The 15,992-nt window shown below is 39.0% G+C and overlaps 1 protein-coding gene across 1 annotated transcript; it reads right to left on the minus strand.

Moving 5' to 3' along the window:
- Positions 1 to 1,446: 1,446 nt before the first annotated feature.
- LOC103716163 lies at positions 1,447 to 3,626 on the minus strand. The gene is made up of 3 exons (XM_008804050.4): positions 2,655 to 3,626; positions 2,323 to 2,512; positions 1,447 to 2,239 (listed from the first exon to the last, which is right to left on the minus strand). The coding sequence occupies exons 1-3, from the start codon at positions 3,033 to 3,035 to the stop codon at positions 1,677 to 1,679; spliced, it is 1,134 nt and encodes a 377-aa protein (XP_008802272.2). The 5' UTR covers positions 3,036 to 3,626; the 3' UTR covers positions 1,447 to 1,676.
- Between the last annotated feature and the right edge of the window lie 12,366 nt (positions 3,627 to 15,992).

The raw sequence follows: 15,992 nt of genomic DNA on the forward strand, positions 1-15,992 counted from the left end.
TAATACCATTATTCCATATAACCATCTTCCTAATAAAATAATGGCTAAATAACAAATGATCATCCTCCAAAAACCCATTGATAATAGAACAAAACTAAAATAGCAAACACAGAGAACTTATTTAGTTCGCAGAAAAAAAAAAAGAGTGGTTAACAAAAAAATAAAAAATAAAATTTTATGGTAATAACTTTTTTATATTTTATTAAAAAATGCAGAAGACACCGCCCGCCTCTTTTGTTTTGTTTTATTAAATATATAATAGATATTTCATATAATTTTTTTTAAAAATTAAATGTTTAATTAAATATAAATTAATCTGAAATACACTCTGATCAACTAAATATAATAAAACTATTTTTTTGATTTCTTTATTTTTTTTTTTTGAACCAAATGAGTCTTCGGAGACCTACCACTACCAGATCGTCAAAGCGTTAGTCGAACCGGTAAGTCACAGGGTAAAAATGGCAGTCAAAGCGGCAAATCAATACCTAAGATCACGGGAATGATGGAGGTGCACGGAAGCCGGTGACTGGCCCTGGGAGATATAAGAGTATATTATTTTTGACGACGCTCCGAGATGCTGAAAACAAGCTTTTATTATTTGCCTCAAAGTTGGGGCAACCCCACTTTACCCACCGCCTTTCATTTTTACCCCCACCCCACTTTCAAAAGCCCAGGAAAAAGCGCGATCATTGCTCCCAAGGTTTACAAAGGAAGTGTAGTAAAAAAAAATAAAGGGACGGCTCTACAGTCCCGCCTCCATCGCATATCAAAAATATTTATTTTTATTTTAATTTTATTTAATAACTACATAAATAAATATTAAATAAATATGGATGCAAATAAGATAGTAAAAATATAGATATAATTATGAATATAAATCAAATAATTAATTTTTATGACCAAACAATGCAAAATATTATTAGATAAAAATAAATAAAGTTAATATCATATCAATAAATTAGAAGAAAACTATCTGATCCATTTTTATTCTTAAATTTTCCGCGGGCGATGGAGCCTTCATATCTTTGCTCGTAAACTATTTTTAGAGAAACTTCACATAATATTTTATATTTAATATATATAAATATGTATAAATAAAAAGTGGGGCGAAAGATCACGAGATTAGCATGGGATTGTTTTCCGTTACACGGGAACCGAGAGTGCACGAGACCTAATGCAGTCAGGCTTCTATTCCCCCCATATTTTTCTCTTTCTGAATTTAAAATTGCTCAAAATATTGGAAGGAGAGATTAAAAAATAAAAGGGGAGAGAGAAGAACCTTTATTCCGTCTCTTCCATTGCTCTGTTTCCCTGCAGGAGACCGCCACTGCCAAAAACTTTGAATCCAAGAACACCGTAAACAAAGCTTCTTAATATTATAACAAATTATAAAATAAATAAATAAATCATTAGAATATACGTACCAGATGCTTGGCTTCATGATTTAAATAGAAAGGGAAATTTCTATCTTTACATTTTGATATTCATAATCTAATATTAGGTTATATTCATATCAGTAGGTAACCAAAACTCTTCTTAGTTCTTACAATCCCTTCGAGGGCAAGAAAGAAAGAGAGAGAATTTATAATATATATCTCTCTCAACAAAACCGGCAAAAAAGCGAATATAAAAAAAAAACCGAATTTTTCGGAAAAAACAACAAAAATTCGGACTCAGAGGACGGAAGCTAGGCCGGCGACGACCTTGGTCCCCGGCTTCCCAGTCTCTGGCTTCATCTCCGGCGGCTGCCACGGCGACACCACCACGGTGATCTTCTCCTCCGGCGACACGCCGGAATTAGCCACCGGAGAACGGCCGGGCTCTTCGAAACGAAGCTCGAATTCACCTGAAAAATTAACGGCAGAGATGGAACAGGGCACTTTGCTATCGCTCTCCGCTTTCGCCTTCCCGTCGTCGGTTCCTTTCTCCTGCTGGGCTTTGACAGCGGCGGTAGATCGCTGGTAGGGGGAGAGCCACTTGGCCTTCATGTATTCCGGCTTCCTCCAGGGCGGAAAGCTGAGGCCTTTCTTCTTAAGGCTCTGCCTCGCCGCCTCGGAGACGACGGCGATGATTTGCTGAAGCCGGTCGGGCTTGCCAACGAAGACCAACGGCAGGGATTGAAGGACGGCGCGGTAGTGCTTGGTGGACCGAGCGATCTCGAACTCCGATCGGAAGTCCACGTCCACCAGGAGGCGCTCGCCGCCGGCGACGATCACGTCCAAGTATTCGTACTCTCCTGCCGTCCCATCATCAATCAGCCACTCTCATCGATAGATATTGCACGCACACAGAGAAAGAAGGGTTTGGGGAGATGGTTACCGGACGGAAATGAAGGGGTTTTCTCCCACCGGGACTTGCAGATGGAAGCGTCGTAGCCAAGGAATTGGAGGTCGTCGGTGACGATTCTCCGACAATCGTCTTTGTTCCTCCAGGTCTTGTTCTTTTCCACGATCTTTGACGCGTCCGCCAAGAGATTTCTCTCCGCGACGCTCGCACATGGCACCAGGCCCTGTACTAACAGGGGGACAGATGTTTTAAATTTGAAAAGAAATCGATTACAAATGGTAAACTTTAGGAGAAAATTATTACAAGATTGCGACGATCGTCGTGAAATGATGGAGATCGGTCCGATTCGGTAAGATGATAACTACCTTAAGGATCTCCGCGGCGTCGCCGGAGGTGGCGGAGGCATCGCCCGCGGACACGTCGAATTCGTCGTCGGAGCTGTCGTCGTAGTTTCCGTTGAAGCAGTTGCAGCGGCTCCGAGGCGGCTTCTCGTTTCCCTCCTCGATGAAGCTCAGCACCATTCTATCCAGGCACACCGAGCTAGGGTCCACCACATCGCCATCGTCCCTCTCTTTGTCCTTGTCGTCGCCGGCGCCGGCGAGCTTCTCGGCGGAGGAGATCCGCAGCACGCTCGGGAGCTGCCGCTCGAAGAGCCGCTTCAGCCGCGACTTGCCGGCGGGCTTCGCCGGATCGGTCCGCACCGCTCCCTTCTGCCCGATCGGCTGGATCTTCATCTGAAACGGCATCGCTTTCGGAGATTATAACAACCCTTCCCTAACCACTATTCCATTCCCAAACCCCCCAGACTCTAAAACCCTAACCAAATTCAACGCCCAGATCACGAGATCAAGGTACAAAATTGGCGAAATTGGAGATAAACGCGAAGATTCAACGCCGATTCCTCCCTTTCCACTCCCTGATCACAAGAGCACGCAACGAAACTAAAACTAGAAACTTCTGGCGATTTCTAGAACAAAACCGAGCTCCAATCAAAGCCACAACCAAAAGAACCAAAAAAAAAAAAAAGGGGGGGGGAATAAGAAGTGCTCGCAGTCAAAAACTCATTAATGAAGACGAAGAAGCCATCCATACACCAATCTCACTCCAATTTCTCTTCAAAAACCAAGTCCCCATCGATCGAAACGAGTTTCTTTCGATCTCCATAAAGGTGTCAACTTTGCATTTAGAGAAAGGCCCTCGATAGGAGGAAATTTCCGTCGAGATTCAGGCAATCATAGGAGAAGTCCCGCCGGCCGGAGAGGATATTTCTTCCATTAATTCCGGCGGCGATCGGAAAATGGGGCTCGGGCTTTGGCTTTGAAGGGGAGAATTGAGGCCCAGGGGAGGAGAGGGTTTAAATCGAGCTCGGGACCGGGGCCCCTGGTCCGACGTGGCGAGGATAAAGCCCAACCGTGGCTCCGCTACGTGGCGCGGTTTATGGAGCGGTTTATATCCGCTCCACGATCTCTCCACGTGTTCCCCCTTCCGACCCAGCGCCCGACGCGCCACCCCCTTCTTTTAGTTCCGTGGGCCGCCAATTTCCAAATATGCTCCTCCACATTTAAAGAATTACCGATGTACCGCGGTCCCACCTTACTGCCCCCTCGAAGCAAAAGGGGCACATCGGGAAGACGCACTAGAGTCGGTACTCTATTCCATATGCCAAAGATACCACCATGACAGACCAATATTTACGATCTAAGTCACCGCTTGACTTGGCCATCAGAGGGGCGAGACCTGGGCACGTTGCTTTTTGGTAAATAAGTGAATGTTCAGGGGTTTGGTTCCTTCGAGCAAGCGGTTTCAATGGTCCCCAGCTGGAAATCCGTACGCCCTGACACGAGAGAGCGCGCCGGACCCCGCGACGCGTAACTGTTAGATTTTATGCGGACTTCCGCTCGTACTGAATGATCGTGCGGGAGCTTTGGAACTGTCTGATAGGAGATTCCGATAGGGACTGTGTCGGGGGAACACGGCACTGAAGGTATAATTCGTTCCGTATACCGCCGGGAAGTGGGAAAAGACGAGATGGGTTTATTTGAACGTCATTCAATGCATGGAAGCTTGCACGTTTGTGGCACGAGAGGATGGGGCAGGTAACTTGTGGGGGTTGAGCAAAGGAGATTTCACCCATCGGAGACATCTCATACCCTCTTTTTGCACTTGCAGCATTTAGATATATTTTCGTATTTTGGGTATCTCCATCTTTGGCTTCCTGAAAGTAAATTTCGATGACCATGTGACTAGGACCAGAAGAGGCGTAGGCGTAAGTTTCGTCATCAGAGATCATGAGACCAAACTAGTGACAGTGGGGGGTCAGCTCATCTAGGGCCCTCTTTTTGATCTTTCAGCATCTAGATATGTTTTTGTATCCTGAGTACCTTCACCTCCAGCTTTCTGAAGGTGAATTTCGATAGTAATGTGACCGGAGACAGAAGAGGTAGAGGCGTAGGCTTCATCATCAAAGATTATGAGGCCAGACTAATGGCGGCGGGGGTTTAGCGCATCTTCGATTCTTCGGTGGTGTGTGCTGAGCTCAGAGCCGCCTGAAAGGGCAACTCCTATGCCCGACGGATTCTAAGTGCGGACCGAATCATCCTGGAGGGCGACTCGGCCACAGTGATTGATTGGATCAGGGATCAGGGGCATGCAGACGAGGGCAAGCCGCTACTACTGGACATCCGCGGTCTACTGCATGAGTGTAGTACTTATTAGGCCACACATGTCTACAGAGAAGCAAACTGCACTGTTGATTGGGTTGCTTCCATTCTGGCTCACCATTTTGGAGATTTTGTATGGAGGGAGCATGACATAGTGCCGAGTTCTCTATCTGTTTTGTTGTTTTCGGATTTTGTTGACCACATCCATATCCGTAGGGTGTGAGCCGCCGTTGTACCAAAAAAATGAAGTTTTTTTAACACCTAGTATAAATATATTTTAAAAAATTAAAAAATAATAAATTTTAGTGTGCTTTAGGCAACTCTCTCTTCCCCACCAATAGATTCTTTCAGAACGATCGGCCACAAACGAGGCTACCTAATCTGTAGCTCCATTGGTCTCTATATATATGCTTGATCTAAAATGCAACATCTCGACTCATCATGGCCCAAATATTCTGAAGCAAAGCCAAGGAAGACGTTGGACATGACAACTCGGATGCATTTTGGTCACTAGAATACAATGTACAAAGATATAAACCGAAGTATACGCATTCTAGAGTCCCTTGTTTTCAAATGGCATCATTGTTACCTAATAACATAGAAATAAAAAAATCATCTGCCATTTAGGATGCTTAAATTATGCGGAAGAAAAGGATTTGATAGACCTTTAAAGAATAGATTGGAGCCATGTATAGTGATTGAGAGTCATTAAGTCAGCACAAAGTAGGCACAGAGGCTTTCTATATTGTGTATAAGAATTTCATAATTTCTATTAGAAAAAGACATGCACGGAATAAAAATGTATGCAAGTAGTTAATCAAATTGAATACCAGCAATTTGTTTGAGACAAAACAAAGGGAAAAATGCAATCTTACACTTCGACGTATCAATGAGTTCATACACGAGTTCATCCTGATCTGAGAGGCTTCAGACGATCTCATGCGTCGACGAGGCGCAACAAATTTCTAGACATGATTTTGGCTTGAAAGGTAAACACTAGATCCTTGCTTAATTGATTATCTAGCATTACCATTCATAGTGTAGCTCCATGTTCTAATCCGTCAATTACCATTAAATACTAGTTGTGACCTGTGATAGCTACAGCCTACAAATGAATGTTGTGTTATTATCCATGACTGCATCCATGACTACATACAGAAACCAACTCCATTCTTGCACTATTCTGAGCTTGTTGGAGTTCTATGAAGTATCACAAAACATCAACCAGACCGCTATCGATCAACAGGGAAAATTAAGTACACTATTTATATTATAAGAGAAGTTGTTAAAGAATGTAGTAGTTAGAGACTGTGATCTCCAGATAAATTGTGATCTCTGTATAGATAATTCGATGCAATTAGAGTTTGAGATTCCATGTGCTGGTATATTTACTTGCTATGTATTGGAGATTGCCCTCCAATGTTTTTCCTCTTCTTTTCTTTTCTTTCTTTTTTTTCTCCAGAGTGGCAGATGATCAAAATGGGTCTAATCGAATGAAGATGTTACAAAACTACAAATGGATCAGCACATGGCAGATTTGGTGTAACAACCCAAAACCTCTAGCCATGCACAGGTACCTAAGATTTACTTAATAGTACATAGTAATGGATTCTCATGTACTCTTTCTATTTAAATCTTCGTATTCTCATCAGACTAAAACCCGAAATCTACTTAGATCTAATTACAAACACTATGATCAATCCGGTATAAATCCAAATGAACTCGTGCTATGGCCATGGCTACATCTATTCTGATGTCATCTGTGACAACTTATAACCTCACCAATGGCTAGCGAGAAGGTATTATTTAAATTTTTTGACTAGGTATAAGTATCTAAGATCTACTTAGTACATAATTGATATGAAACTAAAGACATGCCCTCATAGATCCTCACACTTGGATTGCTACCGGTGGTTCTTTCACATAAAACTCTAGATTTTCAATGTTTATTGAGCAAAATACATGGCATTGGCCAGGGTAGTCAAGCATGTCTACTTCAAAATTACAATCCTAGGTTCAATTTAAAGCAGCGAGAGAGGTAAAATATGACAAATAACACTTAAAAGCAGCAGTGATTATCCCAGCTACCCGATCACGGGCATGACCTTGTTAAGTGGATGCGACAATGGATGGTCCTAAGTGATCTATCAATTCATAGTTATTATGTAGGAATCCTATCATGTAGCCAATAGTTTATGGTAGGTGTGAATTGCTTGTCGTTAATGGGAGGAGCGACCTCTTCCATCATTAGACTTTTTCTTTTGTCACTAAAATGCCACTAATCCTTGAGGTTATGATTTCTTTTTCCTCTAAATATGAATCCTTCAAGTTACTACATTGAGTTTAGAAACCATTTTATTTTCACTTCCTCCCACCTCAACATACTAGAAACAAAATTTTGGATGTAGAAAGGCATTCATTTTCTTTCATAACCAATCATTAAAAGCAATTCTAGGCTTGAACAATCGTAGAGTTGTCATATTAACATCATTCCTACGTTTTGTCAAATTAGACTCAAAAAAGAGAGAAAAAAATTACACATAAGTAGCCATTACTACTTAGCCATTTAGCCAAAAAGATGGTTCTCATCGTCATAGATCCATTGTGAATAATAGGCTGTCCATTTTATCAAGTTGGTACTAATTTCAACCAGCATTTGACAATCGGATCCAGCAAACATGTATCAAACCTACTCTATGAGATTGAAAAGATATTTAGAGCACTGAGATTGTGGCTTTAGATTCTTCTTCTTGTCCTCCTCCTGATGCATGCTTCTTTGAAGGTCTCTCCAGTTGTTCCATGGTTAGAGGTCTATTCTATACTGGATAAGGACCAAAGGAGGCTATTGCCGAGTACAAATTGTCTCATGAAGTCTGTGACCGGGACCCACTTCGGTGCTACAACAAATAACCTTTGATCATTGAATATTACAGAAGGACCAATGAGTGATTAAATTCCAATGGATGCTTGTTTAGAACAACATTTCTTGTCAAGATCTATAGAAGGTATATGTTGAATATTTTTAAACAAGTTGTTCTCAAATGGAAGACCTCAATTTATCTGCCAACAAGTAAAGCCCTGAAAGGGGCCCCACAGGATATCATCACTATATTTCTCACAATTGGATAAGTATTTAAATGGGCTCCATTCTCTAATGATCAATCTAGAGCTCATCATGGAAGCTTAAAAGTCTTTATTGTGGTCCTCACACCTGCAAATTGTAGTATATTCTAAGAGTTCACCTCAAATGTTGTTTTCATGGAAAACACCTTAAAAATAAAATTCTCTCTTAGTTCTCATCTAGATTTTGTTGCAACACTAAACAAAATGAACTGGCTAATACAAAACACCACTAGCTGGAAACCATTTCTAGCAATCAATGGGAAGCTATGAATCCTCCAATGAACAGGTCTCCGCATTAACTGAAAAAGAAGACTCCAATAAAAGAGCAGGACTGTTCCTCTATTATAACTGTACTTCTTGCTGGTCTGAGCTGCTTTCAAAGGACTGGTCCAAGAGGAAATGATACACAGTTCCTATAGCTTCTTGTACTTGGCCAGGGTCTGCTTTATGGTAACCTTATCGCCTATATCCTGCTGGAAATGCTGGAGGAGGATGACAGCACGACCCACCCACTACCTCTCTCTTTTTCTTGCAAGAAAGATGTATCCTTTTGTAAGCTTCGATTGCACCAAAGTTGGTGTAACATCTACTGAGCTAAGTATTGATGCAGACAACGATGGGATGGATAAGGATTGATTTGAGCTGGTTGGTCGCCACTGATTACCTTTAGTCTCGGGATATATATTATCTCCTTTCTCTAACCCATATGTTTTGAGAAGTGGTTTGATTGGACACTGCCAAATGAGGGTGGATAAGGTAATGTGGGCAACTACGTGGTGCTGTTTGCTCTTCTCCAAACTATTCAGTGTTGGTGATACGATCTGTAGTCACCTGTTATTTGTTTACAAAATTTTCCTTGCATTCGCAATAAAGATGGTCCAGCTGAGAAAATATTTCCCCCCTCCCCCTCCTTTCTCTTGAAAAGGAATTGATTTTATTCAATCATATGTCATCTCACTGCATTATCTTAACCATTACAGTATGAGATGGCAAAAACCGCCACTTTTTCATTTGAAAGCAAGTTTTTTTTTATTGGACCTTGAACCAAAGCACACACTAGAGAGGCCAATGAGGCTGCAGATTAGATGACGTCCTTTGTTGCCAACCACTCTGAAGACCATCTCTAGATAGAAGAGACGGAGTTACCGAGTGCTTTCCGTGATATTTTGCTTTTTGACTTTCTTGACTGTATCCGTACACGTTATGTATGATACTACCGTTTTCAGCGGAAAAAAAAAAAGAAACACGGCACATTGGTGGAGTTAGCAAGCATAATTATCAAAATGGAAGTCTCTTTTATTTCTGTTTTCATTTTGGTTAAGCAAACATAATTATCACTCTAGATAAATTGCTTTACCCAGCATCTTTATATATGTATGAAGTGATAATTCCGAAATGAGGATCTGCAACATGCTAACCTCTTTGGTGCAGTGGAGGTTAGAGTAGCTGGAGTGGCCGGAGGTCTCATGAGATTGGTGGCTTCACTTAGAACCCCTAAGCATTGTACATGCAATGCACGATTTGAATCCAAATAAGCATCCATATTACCTGCATGATTTGTTTTTCCTATGCATTTCTCAAAACATTAGCAAGGTGAAGAATAGCAAATTTAAAGCGATATGCAAAAGTTAAAGACAAAAAGATGGTTAAATTCGTTACGAGTAGAAAGAGATACCTCGACACGTAGAATAAGTGATGTATTTCCTCCACCTTTGGAACATATTATCATCGATTATCCGGTATGAATATGGGTAACCTAGTTAACAATAACTATAGGATCGAGTGCATTACATGGATTGAAATTCTAAGAGTTGATGAAAATAATAGGTGGAAATGTAGAAAAACATGGCAATTAGAATCGAGTAGGTTAAAAGTAGCACACACTTGAGATATGCTAAAAAAAGCTCATTTGGGATAATTTAACCGAGCAAATGTAATGGATATCAGATAAAAATGACAGTGAGAAGTAGATCTTTGATTTAAAAGAAGTACAGGGAGGTTGTAATTTATTATACTCCACTTTAGAAAACTTAATTCTGAAAAAACCAAAAGAAGATGGCAAATTATGATACGCATCACTGGCCAAAGGCCTATTTTATTTTGTTGCTATTCATGTTTAATCTTATCTCATCGATGTACCTATATACTATATAAGAATGGTCGTAATTTTGCTCCTGGTCGATCTTGAATTAAGTAGGATTCTACTCTATGATCCCACACTTTTTATTTTTCGATAAATATTCTTTTAAAAATTTTAAAATTACAAAAAGAGAATGGATATTACAATTATATACTTTTTTTATACAACGGTGTCTTACGATATGGGTGCAGCTAATTAAAAAAAAAAAAAAAAGTTGACAAAAAAAAAAGAAGTAGCAGATATATAATTTTTTTCAAAAAATATTTTTAAAATAATAAGCTGCATATAGAAAATAATTCAGTCAGTAGTACTGACATAGCCTGAAAGCAGCCATACTCATATAATAATCTCCTCTCTTATGAGTAACAAAAGTCCAAGTAGTGGCATTTTTGTAATCTAGGCAGGGGATGAAGGGTCTTTTTTTTTATACTCCCCAAAAGAAAACAAGAGGCGTGACACGTTGTTCACCAACGAGACGCCACGTCTTCGTGTCCGTATCCTGACGGTCAAGCAGAAGGCGACGGTTAAGATGATGTCACGGTGCAGACTCTAACGCGAAGTCTCTGGGGCCCACTCGGATTCCTCGTGCGGTGGGAGGGTCGTGGTTGTATCCATCGTGCGAAAGAAGAATACGCCTTCTTTCTCTACCGGAACCGTTGGATCATCCATTTGCACAGACGTCAAAGCAATCCGAGTTCCGCCATTCTTCCGGCTGATCTCAGAGGGAGCAGTGGATTATCCGACGGTCGTCAGGGCGAAGCAGGACATATACAGTCACGATCCTTTGGGATGCGGACCACACTATATTTTGTGGGGATTTTTTTTTCCTGCATCTAAAACAATTAAATAAAATATAATAAATTTTGGGCAACTCTGTCACTGGTTTAGAGAATTTTTTGAATGATTAGCTTAAAAAAAATAGAACCAGTCTACAACTTCATTAGCTCTTTTATAAATATAATTGACTATAAATTATTTTTTATTTTTTATTTTTTCTCTATATCCAACAACTGTCAAGATAAGGAGGGCATATAGTCATGCGAATCTAACGAACTTATCCAAAAAAAAAAAAAAAAAATTGTCACGGGCAACCGGTCCATAAAGCTCTCTAGAGTGATTAGCTATAAAAAAAAAAGTCACTCAGTCTACAGCTCCATTAACCTCTATATAAATATAATTAATTATTTTTTTTTTTATTTTTTTCTTTTTTATGCTGAGTCACACTGATTTCTCTGATTTTGGGGTGCTGTTTTTTGAAGCAGCCGTTGCTGAAGCTTTTACGGTTTCTGTCCGCTTTCACTTGAAGCTTTTCTCCTTTGAGGATCTGTTCTGAAATGTGTGTACTTCTTTGCAGGAATGAGAATCCAATGCATTGTGAACACCATGCGGTCATGACCATATTAAATAGACGGCCAGTTTTAGAACAAATCTTTATGCCTCGGAGATAAAATGCGAACATATTGTGCAAAAAGAGTTTTGTTTTATATAAACTTGAAAACACCTTAACTTATATTACACAAGAAGGGCAAAAAGAGTCTCTGAATTACCAAGTCGGAGAAAATAGATGAGATCCAAATGACTCTCATAAGAGAGACTCTGAATTCCTTCTTCTTTTTCTATGGGCAAATGATTGAAAGAGAAATAAAGACACCTCAAGTGGCTAGAAGGACAGTTAAAGGGTCCAAAGAGTTAACACATGGTTGCTGCCCTCTGTATCACATTTAACTTTCATACACCTAGATTGGTGCAACGCCACTTTATCATCTCCTTTTAAGCATTATTTGAATATGACTTACAAATTTATTTCATCAAAACAATAATAAAGTTCAAAAAATTTAATTGCATACAGTTTTTCACTAATTCTAGTTAGTCTCAGAAACCGATGGATATTAGATTTAAGAACGGTTTGGATGTTCCTCAATCTCATAAAACCACCATTAGAACCTTAGACCTATTCCTAATGGAGAGAGAATACCAACCAGTTGAGCTAGTCTTGATTAGATTTATTAGTTGCATGGCTTTTGGTTTATATAATTTTCAAATCATAAGCAATTAGTCTCCTTTTTTTTTTCTTTCTCAAAATGTTATTTTTATATCTGGATCAAACTTTTTATATCAAAGATCAGTAATTTTACGTGTACAACAATCACAACTAGGATATGTAATTCAAGGAAGGAAAAATAGCTCAACATGATAACTTTTGATTATTCTCATAGAGATGATCCACCTAGTTTCTTATTCAGACTATAATGTGTAGAGACATGACTTCCCCTTGCGTGGATGTCTTTAATTTATAAAGAAAATAGTGCGAAAAATATTTTAAATTATTATATTAAAAATTTGAAAAAACTAAGGGTCTACTTCGCATTGTTTTAATTCTTATTTTATTTTTAAAAATAAAATCACAGAAATTGAGGGATTTTTTATTTTCAAAAATTATTTTTATTATTTCAAAAAAATGAAAGTATTTTCACTTTTAATATATTTAAAAAGAAGAAACTCAGATTTTTACCATCACCTCGACCGCTACTGCTATCATTTTTGTCACCATCACAATCATCGCTTCTACCGATATTGCCACCACTTCCATCATCTTTGCCACTTTCACCATACCATTACTGCAATTATCATTGTCTACATTGCATAGTTATGACCCTCGCCAGCATCATTACGGCCATCACCTCCACCACACCATCACTATCATCATCATCTCTGCTATTCTACCACTGCCCCCACCATCAACACCACTAGTGCCTTCATTATCTCGGCAGCTACTACCATCATTTCCATCATCATCACCGGATTTATATTTGTAAAAATAATTAATTATATCAAATATATTTATATTTATAAAATTTTTTAAAAAAATATTTCTGAAAATAGCAAAAAAATAAACATAATACCAAACAGCACCCAAATTTCATAAAATAACTACAACGAAAACAGCCATGTTCCATGTTTTAAGAATAACCGTCAAAAAAAGTCCCTCAATGACATGGAGCAGAATCTTGGAGATTACCAATTCAACACTGGGACGTAGTCCCTCTGTTTCCTCCAAATAAAAGAATTCGTCCCTGGCCTTCTAAAGTTACGCTGTCATGAATTAATTTCATTAAAAAACAAATTTCAGGCTTAAAATTCAATAACAGCCGCGTCCGAACCATCGTTATTATGTCGAATCAGCATGGCTTTGTTGAGTTATGCCGTACCTTTTCGGCAACTTGGATGCTTGACTCGATGGACCATCGAGTTGCTGTGCACACAAAATAACAAAACGGAGTTTAACAACCATTATTGACACCTAATGTTCCTTGTTCGTCGCCTGGGGACATTTTTCGTCCTGCCTAGCATTAAGAAGTTTAAAGTCTCTGTTTTTTTTAGTCACATCTCTGTCACGTTTGGTGTGTTTTATGAGCCAATTCCATTGTTTTAGAGGAAGACTCAGCCACGGTCATCAGCTGAATCCGGAGAGGCTCAAAGGATAATGGTTGCGTCCACCCTTTGCTCCGAGACATCTGGGCATTGGTGAGGGACAGAGGGGCCTTTCAGGTCAAACATGTTTTCCGTGAAGCCAATGGGGCTGCGAACTAGATGATTGATTATGTAGCCAGTTACTATAGCAGTACCCTATGTACTGGAGATGGGGAGCTGCCCGTGGCATTTCGAGGTATTTTGTTTTTTGATTTTATTGGGTGTATCCGTACTCGTCAAGTATGATCCACCCGCCTTAGCAGCAAAAAAAAAAAAAAAAAAAACAGCGGGACTAAAACCAACGCGACTATTTTAATGTCACTTAAACTCCCACATTGGCCCTAGACATAAACTTTTGGCCAAATTTTGACACCCGTTGTGCCACAATCCGCTTAAAACCCTCCATGCAATGATTGTTGGAATTTCTCGTAGATTTCCACCGATTATGAATTGATTTTAATTTGATTTGTTATGTAATATGGACTAAATTGTCGTCCGAATGAATATTAAGAAACTCACAATTAATTTATGATTGGATGATTATTTTGGACTATATTGTTTTAGTTATATGATATAGCGAGTATTGCTGTAAGCCTGATTTAGTTAATGAGCTTTATAATAGGTGAACTCAGTAACATTACTAATTGGGCTGGTCCCACTTGACTTCTATATTATTATTGGGCCAAAAAAGTGGTGGTCGGTGTCTCCGAGAGAGGCTAGCGGACTCTAATTAAAGGAGGACAGGGCTGCCGGTGGTGATTTGGGCAAGGATGGGCTGCCCGATTTGGCGCCCTCCTCCGCCCAATCGTGAGAAAGAAGAAAAGTTAATGGATTTCAGGTTTTGGGTTTCGACCCGAAATCTAAATTCGGAAAACAAAAAAAAAAATCAATTTAGCCCCTAAAGAAGTGTTTTATTTCATAAAAGTCTTCAGTAAATTGCATTTTAATCCCTGTAATAGAACTTTCAACATAAAAGGTTCATTAATATTCATTTCTCTTTGTATGAAAGTTTTATTACGAAATGGTACTCTGATAATTATGTTGCGATCCCCGTCATATATAAGTATTGCATAAGGGTCCTAAAAAATGTTGTTATAAATTTTACGTGCTCTCACATTTGGATTGAATAATGATATATTTTGTGTAGATCTCTATTTTTAGAGAGTTATAAGTTTCAATGAATGGTGACAACTAAAGTGGCCTATTCATTGAGATTTGCAAAATCTATCTGTTTGGTGTTTCAAGGGATTGAGAGTAATATTAATTTTTATAAATGCCATTGGTGCATCAATGTTAATAAATGGATTTATGGGAATGGCTTGTTGACCCCTAATTTTTTTTGAAAGTTGTGGATTTCAATGGATGGTGACCACCAAAGTGGCCCATTCACTGAAATTTATGGGATCCTTTTGTTTGATATTTTGAAAGGGATTGAGAAGCATTGAGAAATTATTGCACACAATCATCTCTCCAAAGAAAGTTCATTACATGTTATAATTTTGAAATAGAATATTTTTGACTAGTGAGTGTGTATGGTCTAAGAATCCACTCTACCAAAGTAGATGGAAATAAGTTGATAAAACCTTACTAGTTGATTCTACTATATACTGGAGAGGGTACCTTATGTGGGTCACTTTCTTTCCAAAGAAAGTTTGTGGCATTGCACCAGCGACTCTCATTGAAGCAATGCCAATAAATATCTTTAAGCATACTGGTTACCCATATCTGTCCATTAATTAATTGCATTGAGGTTATCAACAGTTAGCACCTTTGCTGTGAATAATACTATTGCTTCCATTGAAACTCTGACTGAAATAAACTACAAAATATAAAAAAATGGGTGACATTTAGCTAGAATTGGGTTTGATGGATTTGGATATTGCACTCAGGGATGATGTACTTTAAAGCAAAGGTTGCCTATGAAAAGTGGGAGAGAGCAAACCGTTTTAGTCTGATGATCATGAAGAGGTCCATATTTGATTCCATTCAAGATGTTATACCTGATAATGGTAAAGTTTGGCAATTCTTTGATGCCATAAGTAAGAGGTATGTAGAATCTAATAAGGCTGAGGTTGGAGAGGTAATGGATAAATTAATCAATATGAGGTGTTATGGTATTCATGGTGTTAGGGCTTACATCATGAAACTAGAGAGTATTGTATCCAAGCTAAGTAGTCTTGAGATCCTTATCCCTAATGTTTTTCTTGTGTATCAACCTTTCAATTCTCTCCCTGCATAATTTAGTCGGCTTAAAATCACATATAATACCCAAGGGGATAAATGGAATGTGAATGAATTCATTTCTATTT

Source organism: Phoenix dactylifera, chromosome 16, assembly GCF_009389715.1.
Source record: "Phoenix dactylifera cultivar Barhee BC4 chromosome 16, palm_55x_up_171113_PBpolish2nd_filt_p, whole genome shotgun sequence".
NCBI classification, from domain to species: Eukaryota; Viridiplantae; Streptophyta; class Magnoliopsida; order Arecales; family Arecaceae; genus Phoenix; species Phoenix dactylifera.

Bases quoted from the DNA above. Each gene is read 5' to 3' on its own strand.
- LOC103716163 (XM_008804050.4), bottom strand. From the start codon at position 3,035: ATGCCGTTTCAGATGAAGATCCAGCCGATCGGGCAGAAGGGAGCGGTG. The intron at 2,513-2,654 runs GTAGTTATCATC...CTGTTAGTACAG, and splicing joins ACGCCGCGGAGATCCTTAAG to GGCCTGGTGCCATGTGCGAG. The intron at 2,240-2,322 runs GTAACCATCTCC...ATGGGACGGCAG, and splicing joins AACCCCTTCATTTCCGTCCG to GAGAGTACGAATACTTGGAC.